This window comes from Mirounga leonina, unplaced genomic scaffold (genome assembly GCF_011800145.1).
Source record: "Mirounga leonina isolate KUSES-001 unplaced genomic scaffold, KU_Mleo_1.0 Mir_114, whole genome shotgun sequence".
In the NCBI taxonomy this organism is placed as follows: Eukaryota; Metazoa; Chordata; class Mammalia; order Carnivora; family Phocidae; genus Mirounga; species Mirounga leonina.
In genome coordinates, this window is record NW_023270265.1 from 26843856 (window position 1) to 26853350 (window position 9495).

The following is a 9495-nucleotide window of genomic DNA, read 5'->3' on the forward strand; positions in this document are numbered from 1 at the left end:
AACTCACAGCCCTGAGATCAAGACCTGAGCTGAGATCAAGAGATGGGCGCTTAACCAACTGAGCCACCCAGGTGCCCCCATATTTATTCTTTAAAAACAAGCCTTCTGGAGTGCCTGGGTGGCTCAGTTGTTAAGCATCTGCCTTCGGCTCAGGTCATGATCCCAGAGTCCTGGGATCAAGCCCCACATCGGGCTCCCTCCCTGCTTGGTGGTAAGCCTGCTTCTCCCTCTCCCACTCCCCCTGCTTGTGTTCCCTCTCTCGCTGTGTCTCTCTCTGTCAAATAAATAAAGTCTTTAAAAAAAAAAAAAAAGAATCTTAGGCTCTAAAATATTTACTTAATGGCTAAAATTTAAAAGACTGACAATACCAAGTGTTGACAAGGATGTGGCACAATGGGAGCTCTCATTAATTGCTGGGGACTATAATTGATAGAGTCACTTTGGAAAAATGGTTTGGTAATAACTACTAATGTTGAGAGCATGTATCACAGGAAGGAGCAATTCCATTCCTAGGTGTATTGCAATTTACATAGAGGTCAAAACCAGGTAAAATTAAAATACAGAATTAGAAATGGTTATCTGGGGGAAAAGGAGGGATTAATGGTTGTGATGGGACATGATGGGGGTTTCTGGGAGTTAACAATGTTCTATTTCTTGACCTGGGTGATGATCACATGAGTATTCATTTTATAATAATTAATTGAACTATATCTCTATTTTGTGCACTTTTCTCCTTGTCTGTTATACTTCAAAATGGAAAAAAAAGTTAAAACAAAAAGAGAACAAGAAATGTAGAAAGAGTCTAAATGATTTAAACATCCTTTTCGGGGCACCCAGTTGGCTCAGTCAGTTAAGTGTCTGCCTTTGGCTCAGGTCATGATCCCAGGGTTCTGGGATCGAGCCCCTCATAGGGCTCCCTGCTCAGCAGTGAGTCTGTTTCTCCCTCTTCCTCTCCCCCTCCGCCTGCTTGTTCTCTCTTTCTCTCAAATAAATAAATAAAATCTTAAAAAAAATTAACATCCTTTCTAAGTTTATTAATACAAAAAACGGCCAAGTTATCAGGTCAGATGGAGCTACATTCTCCATCTCAAAGGTGGATGGGACACTGGAGGGTGGAGTGGGAGAGTTGACTCTTTGGATATAGGAAAAGTAAAGTAAAGAAATTTTCACCTGATTTTTCTCTGCATGCCTTAAAGCTCATTTAATCTGACTTAATGCCTACAGATATTCCAGACAGCTAGTCTCCTGGGTATTCCAGCTTTCATTTGGTAACATTATTTGTAGCTGAATTATGTTTCTCTTCCCACCTGGCTGGCCCATCTTTCTAAATTTATCTCAACATCCTAATTTACCTATAAAAATAGCCTCTACTTTTTTATTATGGAAAATAATTTTACAAAATAAAGGAATAGTGAGCATTATACACAACCATTTGCCTCATTTCAAATTGTCTTTGGGTGTTTTTTTTTTAAGATTTTATTTATTAATTTAATTTTTTTTGAGAGAGAGCATGAGCCTGGGGGAGAGGTGGGAGGGAGGGGCAGAGGGAAAGGGAGAGGGACAAGCAGACTCCCCGCCAAGCCGGCTAGATCCCAGGGTTCTGAGATTATGACCTGAGCCAAAGTCAGACGCTTAACCGACCGAGCCATCCAGGCACCTCTTAGGGTGTTTATTGATGATATGTATGATAAAGAGTATCCATATATTTCTCCTTTTTACTTAACCTTACCTTTCTATACATATTTTTCACTTTGACTAAGTTCGCCTATAGTAGGTATCTACAAACTATTCCATCTCAATTATCTATGTTGAGCTTTTTTTGACTTAAGTGATTCTAATGTTCACAGGAAGCACAGTTCTTCTGTGTCCATTTCTAATGGGTTGATTTAGACCATTTGTTTCACTTCTGCTTCTTCATCAAAATTGCAACCCCACTATTTTCACCAGCTGTGTCAAAACAGCGTTCATGAAGTGAATGTGTGGTCCTCCCAAGTAATTTTTTTAAAGATTTAATTTTATTTAAATATTTTATTTATTTGACACAGAGAGAGAGAGCACAAGCAGGGAGAGCGGCAGGCAGAGTGGGAGGGAGAAGGAGGCTACCTGCAATTCCGGGCTCTATCCCAGGACCCCAGGATCACCACCTGAGCCTGAGCCACCCAGGTGCCCCCTTCCCAAGTAATTTCTTACCAAGTTACTCACTGATCCTTTACACCTTTTTTCATCTTATGCTGTTCATCTGTATAAGGCCCATTTCATTCTGTCATTATATTTAACAATTATTTCATGGGTCAGTGGCTGAAAGAAGGTGAAGATATGATAACCTGTGAACTCCAGCCTATGATCCACAGTGGAAAGCAAACTATATTCTATATCTCATTCTCTCTCCAGTACAAGCATCTACAGTCAAGGGTGGGGAGGAGAAAGAGGCAGGACTATCTGTTCTTCAAGAAATTTTAACTTCACTCTCCTCATCTGAATCTAGTCTCCCTCACCTAGATGCAAAGGATTGCTGCCACCTGGCTTCTCTCCTTGCAGTACTCACATTATCTAAACTAGAGAATCCTTTTCTTGTGGCCCAACAGTCTTGCATGACCCAAACTGAGCCAACATTTTCAAAGTATGAATATGCAAAAATTGTATGGGAATAGATGTTACTGAATGTGTTTTGCAGTCTGAATGGATAGTGTCAGATGATGGGGATTTGGGAACATATCTAGATTTTCAAATTGTCTTCTGCAAAAAATTCCCTTATAAAAATATTTTTACAATATGTGGTATTTTTTTTACATATTTTAAAAATATTTTTATAATATGTGGAACAAATTTTTACTTAAAAGATCTGTATAGTCAACATCTTCGGTGCCTACTGTATGCACGGTCATGTTATTGTCACCAACCGCAAGCCCACCAGAGGGCGCTCGTTCCCCGTCTATCCAGCCTTCAATCAGCGACTCAGAAAACCCAAATTAAACTTGACTTTCACACACAGGAAGTCTTTCATATTTAATCCACAAATATTTACCGAGATTTTACTGTGCTGCCAGGCGCAGGGCCAGGTGCACAAGATACAGTTAAGAGTTAGGCACGATTCCTAATACCAAACACTTAGAGCATAGCAAAGACTGAAAGTAAACAGACGGTACAATAAAGTGGGGTAAGTGAAGAGTTTCTAGGTCTGGGGAGTTTGTTGTTTTAAATCCTGGCTCCAAGTCTTAGAAGCCGGTAACAATTCATTATGAGATGCCCGACGGCTTCCGCCTGGTATACTGGAAGTGATCTCCACCCTCAAGGCATTTTGTAATTCAGAGTCAGAAACATCCTTGAGTGACTCCATTGGTCAGCTCCGCAATTTCATGTTCCTTCCTACCCCGCTCCCCCGTTTTGTTCAGGGCTTCCTGCAGTTCTCTTACAGTTCACTTCTGCTCTAGGTCAACGCTTCAGTTGACCCCAATGCCAAGGACAAGGGATTACCCACAACTATCAGCAATCGCTGGCTCCGCCCACTCCTTTTCCTGTTTGAAACCCGCGGGCCTTTCCTGCTTTGAATTCCTAGACTTCCTGTTCTGATTCTCGCGACAGTCGCGAGATCTCGCGTGAAGTTCGCTCCCTGTCCTTGAGTCTTGGAGGCCAGGGGGACTGTGTGTATCTGCTTTCGCCCACCTCGTCAGAGTTCCCCCGGCCAGGAGTGACGTGCACGCGGCTAGGGGACCCCTAAGTGAAAGGGCTTGGCTGAGTTCAGGTCCGGAGGGAGAGTCCTGGACCGCATCCGGGAGTTTCGACTCTCCAGCCCTCCAATACGCATGCGGAGCCGATCCCCCTGGGCGGTCTGGAGGCCGTCGCCCGCCCTCAACTTCGCGACTGGTCAGGAGGCCCAGGTCCAGGCCGCTAGGCCGGGGGCCAGGTCCTTCTAGGACGAAACTGACTAAATACCGTCACCTCCCCGGCTGCAAAGCTCAGTTTCCGCCCCCTGCAAACTGGACTGCAACGCGGCTTCTGTAAGCCGCTTGGGGCAGGCTAGGGCGGGGCCTGGCAGACCCCCGGTAAGGCGGGCGGGCGGGCCTCCGGGAATGCTCTCCTCCCCGCCCCCAAACCAAAGTGCCACGGTGGCGCTGGTGGCGGCCGCGAGACCCAATGCCTCCGGCCCTGCCGGCCTTGCAAATGTAACCCGTAATCCCAACCCGGAGCGAGGTCGGCGGGGGAGGCGTCCCGCCCACCTCTCCCTGCGGCTGCTGGTCAGCTGGGACCTCTATAATCACTCGGCTCACCCGCTCACCCGCGGGCTGAAGCACCTGCCGGATGTGGGGAGGGAGGAGGAGGCCAGTTGTGGGGTGGCAGATGTAAGCGCCAAGTCTCTGGTCAGCGTCTTGGTAGGGAAGCTGGGTGGACAAGTCTGCAGTAGCCCCGGGGAAGCCGGCCCTGGGCTGCAGGGAGACTACGTTGGTTGGCCCTGCCCTCCAGGAGCACCCGGCTTGGCACCAGAGCTCTTACCGCCTCCCCATTATGCAGCTGCTCTGGCAGAGCCCAGGGACTGTAAAGTCCGATGGAACAAGACCTCGACCTTCACTCAACTCTTCCAGCTTCCCAGCCACCCCCATATCCCCTACTCCCAACCCCCATCCCACCCTGTCCCTTGTCTTCTCCCAGCCTCGGTGCCCGGTTACGGCTTCTCACTTCTCACTTCTCACTGTGACTTTGGCCCAGCCAGGGGAAGTGGCTCAGGAGGGTCCCGCGCGGCTGCATAAAATTGGCAGCTTCAGAACTGGAGGGAGGGGGTTGTGTGCGACGTCGAGAGGCGGGGAGAGGGGCGGAGGAGTTGCTCTCTCAGTCCAAGTCCGTGGGCTCTCTCAGAGATCCTCAAGCCAGAGCAGAGGTGGCTGGCAGGCCCAGCCGATTGTTGGCCTCTGTTTTCTTTCCACCGCCTGCTTCTTCCGACCGGAGACATAGCTGCTCTGAAGGGCTTAGTCCTGACACTAGGTGAGCACTCTGGGCCCCAGGGCATTACTTCTTCCCCATTCCCACCCTTGTTAACAGCTCCTTAGTTCTGGGGCCATCAATTCTCATCCACCTCTAGGGCAGGAAGCTTCAGAGTGGGATGGTATGTGGTGCTGCGGCTGGTTGTGTGTGTGTGTGTGTGTGTGTGTTGGCCTTGAGCTTTATTACCCTTCTCATCTCTCCCCCACCCCAGAAACACAGTCCAATCAATAACTGGATGACTCCTAGAGAGTCACCATGCCTCTGTGTTGAGGGTCTCCTTGACTCCAAGGCGTCAGGGGAGGGGGCAGTGCTCGGGTCAGACTTTGGTACGAGGAGCAATGAGGTTGCTTCTGACCTCCCGTCCTGGCTTCCCTCCCCGGCAGGGTGCCACGATCGCGCTGATGCCCGGAGTGCTCGCAGGGCTTCCAGCTAACCATGCCACAGCCGCCCGCCGCTGCCCTGGCGCTGCCCTCGCTGCTGCTGCTGCTGCTGGTGCGGACGCCGCCTCCGACAGGCGCGCCGCGGTCCCCAGGCCCCGATTACCTGCGGCGCGGCTGGCTACGGCTGCTGGCGGAGGGCGAGGGCTGCGCTCCCTGCCGGCCAGAAGAGTGCGCCGAGCCGTGGGGCTGCCTGGCCGGCCGGGTGCGCGACGCGTGCGGCTGCTGTTGGGAGTGCGCCAACCTCGAGGGCCAGCTCTGCGACCTGGACCCCAGCGCGCACTTCTACGGGCGCTGCGGCGAGCAGCTTGAGTGCCGGTTGGACGCGGGCGGCGACCTGAGCCGCGGAGAGGTGCCGGAGCCTCTGTGTGCCTGCCGCTCGCAGCGCCCGGTCTGCGGATCGGACGGCCGCACCTACGCGCAGATCTGCCGCCTCCAGGAGGCGGCCCGCGCTCGGCCCGACGCCAACCTCACGGTGGCGCACCCGGGGCCCTGCGAATCGGGTACGCACGGCCCGCCCTACCCCCGGCACTCGGGGCACTCGAGGCACCCGAGGCATTGCTCCCCGACCTCCGACTGGATTGGTCTCTGGCCGGCGGAGAGAAAAAGATGAGGCCGGGGAGTCCTCGAGTCCAATATAAGAGCCCGCTCTCGCTGCTGGTCCGCAGAGACCGGCGTCGCAAGGCGCGGGTCTGAGCTCTGTCGGCAAGCTGTGTGCCCCGAGGCGCGTGAAAGCTCCAGACCCGGCTGGCAGGGACCAACCCTCTGAGGGAGCAGGCACAGAGCCAATGATTGGTCTCAAAACTGAGAGAGCGGAGAGACTCCCGGACTTTGCCCAGACCGCTGGAGCCCAGGCAGTGAGACTTGGCTTCCAGAGAGATGCAATCGGGTTTCTCTTGGGCGGTTTGGGATTCGATTCGTAGAGCAAGCTGTTAGCCCAGTCTCCCCACCTCCCTTCTGTTTCTTCCGTGCCTCAGGATTCGTGAAGGAGGGGGCTCTTCCAGCCCCTCCCTCCCATCCCAGGGGTCTGAGGGCCATTCAGGCCTCAGGTTTCCTTTGGCAGCATTAGTCACTTTCACTTCCTGAGCCCCTTTGAGGGATTTGGCCTGGCTGGGGCTGCCAGGAAAACAAACACCGATGGGGTCCCAACACTCTACCCCACAACTGCCGGCTTTCTGCCCGCTGCCCAGATCTGGTTTCAGGTTCTCTGGGGGAGGGCTGCTCTTCGGGTCCTTGGCAACTGGACCTGGTTAGGAAGGGGGGAGGGTAGGGGGAGGTGTTGGTTACAAGTATAGCAGGATAGGGGCCTAGAGGGTGGAATGAGGACAGGGGAGCTATGAGGGATGGAGTGTGGCTGCCAAGCTGTGGCATCTGTCTGCATGTACCTCGCCACTTCTGTTTGTACCGTGTGTGTACCTGTACCTACATTTATATGTACCCGTGTGTACCTGTCATGTGTATGGATGTGCATACACCTCCGCGTTGATTGTCTTTCCCCACAAACACATCCATGATGGTTCATATATGGGCTGCTTGTGGGGCCGGATGTACCACCCCGTCCTCAGGCCTCCCACCTCCATCCCCAGAGCCCCAGATCGTGTTGCACCCCTATGACATTTGGAACGTGACGGGGCAGGACGTGATCTTTGGCTGTGAGGTGTTTGCCTACCCCATGGCATCCATCGAGTGGAGGAAGGACGGCTTGGACATTCAGCTACCAGGGGATGATCCCCACATCTCAGTGCAGGTAGGAGAGAGGAGAGGCCTCCTTTGGGCAGCCCAGGGTCCCCCTAGAAGGACCCTGCTGACCCCTCCTCTGGCTCTAGTTCAGGGGTGGACCCCAGAGGTTTGAGGTGACAGGCTGGCTGCAGATCCAGGCTGTGCGTCCCAGCGATGAAGGTATCTACCGCTGCCTGGCCCGCAATGCTCTGGGCCAGGTCGAGGCCCCAGCTAGCCTGACAGTGCTCACACCAGGTAAGGGTGAACCCTGGACTCTGGGGACCTGTGTGTGTGTGGGGGGGGACTGGTGGTGGAGTGAGGCCCTTGAATGTGTGTCCATGTGCGTATGTGCATGTGGGTGCACAGACAAGTATGGCTTTCTCCCAGCCTAGGGGGACTGACAGCCCCTCTTTCCTTTTCTCTCTCCTTTACCCACATGTGTTTGCAGACCAGCTGAACTCCACAGGCATCCCGCAGCTGCCATCCCTGCATCTGGTTCCTGAGGAGGAGGCTGAGAGTGAAGAGGGCGAGGATTACTACTAGGTCTGCAGCCCTGGCCTATGGGGGTGGGTGAGTGGGGATAGTAGTCATCCCTGCTCTTGAAAAGACCTAAAAGGGGGAGCAGGGCCCTTTCATTGCTTTAATGCCCTTAATAGGAGAGACGTGGTGGTAAGTAGGGAGACAAAAGTTGGTAGAGGGTAAGGAGAGAGGCAGAGGCTAGGGGAAGTGGGAAGCAAAGGGGCCCATGGAGGAGATGCCCTGGCTGGGACAGTCTCCAACGTGGAGCAACCAGGCAGAAGACAGCAGCTGCCTGCTGGACCCTAGGCTGGGTGGGAGTGTGCGGGGGTGGGGGTGGGGGGGTGGAGTGCAGAGCAGACACAAAGAGGCGGCTGGGATCCTCCACTTTCCTGCCAGTCTTCCCTCCAGCCCTGCTCAGCCAGTCTTCCGATCTACCCTTTGCCACAACTCCTGCTGTGATTTTTCTAGTCCCTCACCTTTGCCTAGCCTCAGTTTACCCTCCTCGAAGCTCACCTAGAAATTCCTCCACTCACCTAAGTTCCAGTTGTACTTACTAACTGCAGTCCTCTTTGCTGTTGGCCATTTGTTGTCTGGAAAAACATAATGGAGCATGGTTTAGGTCAGTGCAGTAAGATGGGCATTTGGTCATGTCTAACTTCTGTCCTTCTGAAAAATTTGAGGCCAGGACTGTTTTTTATATTGGACAGTTCCTAGAACAGGACTAGGCACAGTTGGTATGCAATAAAGATTTCTGAACAAACAGATACAGATGCACAGGTGGTTCATGCAGGTGTGCACATGAAGACCACATTTCCCTGGGAGGCTTTCCATGGTAGAAGGGCATTGGTTTCCAGAAGCTGTAGGTCCTGCTCCCTAAGCACATGCCTGCCAGATGTACGGAGAGGAAGTTTGAGCTGGGGCCTACCCTGCCCTTTAGGGAGGAAGTCTGAAGCCATCTGTTTGGAGGGAGGGTATTCTCCCGGTCTGCACTCCATTGGGGCTGGACTAGAGTTAGATTGCCTGCCCCTGCAGGTGGGGAACCAGGTCGGTGTGGGTAGGGTCCCAGTGTAAAAGCACAAACTGGATGAAGGAGGGGAGAAGCTTGGCCACGAGTATGGGCTGCACCCTAGGATTCCCTTAGGAATCCACCCATTTTCTTGCTGAACCCAAAGTCAGGTAAGCCTGTTTCCTTATCTGCCAACTGTGAGTTGTCCTCTCTGGCTGGGGGTCACTGCCGGAGCTGCAGTTCCTGGCTCCCCACACCTCTCTCCACGCTCGCTGTACCTAGCCTACTGGGTGAAGCCCAGTGTTTATTGACTGAGTGAAGCAGAAAATGAAAACTTAAGTTCGGGAGGCCAAGATCTTGTGTGTGGATGGCGACAGTCTCCTACGCGCCCGGCTCCGCCCAGAGTCTGGCGCCACCGCAGGAGAGATTGCAGTTGGCTCAGTTGTCTGAGCTTGTCCTCTGGGGCCCAAGGCAGGGAGCCCCGGCTCTTGGGAGGGGAGTGGTCCGGAATCCCCACCCGAGGGCTTGGCCGCCTCTCCCGCGGGACCGTAGGGCTCCTCCAGAGGCTAAGCCAGAGGACAGCTCTGGTTGACTAGTCCTGTCTAGAGCCCGGCGGCCCCAAGACCTGCGCTCGGCAGCTGGAGCGGGTTCGATACTTGGGGTGAATTCCAAGACGACCGCGGAAGCGGAGTAGGGATGTGAGCGGTGTGCCAGGGATTGGGGGGGGGGCGGTCGTGTTTTTGGCGTCTGGACCAAAAGGCGGTCTACTTCGCACTGGAAGAGGGAACGTGGTATGGGTTGTTCCACCCTGGCTAGTTCTTCGCCAGGGACTCCCGC

General features: G+C 53.2%; 1 protein-coding gene across 1 annotated transcript; it reads left to right on the forward strand.

The window, feature by feature from the left end:
- Window positions 1-3603: 3603 nt before the first annotated feature.
- Window positions 3604-8990, forward strand: KAZALD1 (Kazal type serine peptidase inhibitor domain 1). The gene is made up of 6 exons (XM_035027483.1): window positions 3604-4043; window positions 4852-4977; window positions 5361-5917; window positions 7001-7161; window positions 7241-7388; window positions 7582-8990. The coding sequence occupies exons 3-6, from the start codon at window positions 5413-5415 to the stop codon at window positions 7674-7676; spliced, it is 909 nt and encodes a 302-aa protein (XP_034883374.1). The 5' UTR covers window positions 3604-4043; window positions 4852-4977; window positions 5361-5412; the 3' UTR covers window positions 7677-8990.
- The last annotated feature ends 505 nt before the right edge of the window (window positions 8991-9495 follow it).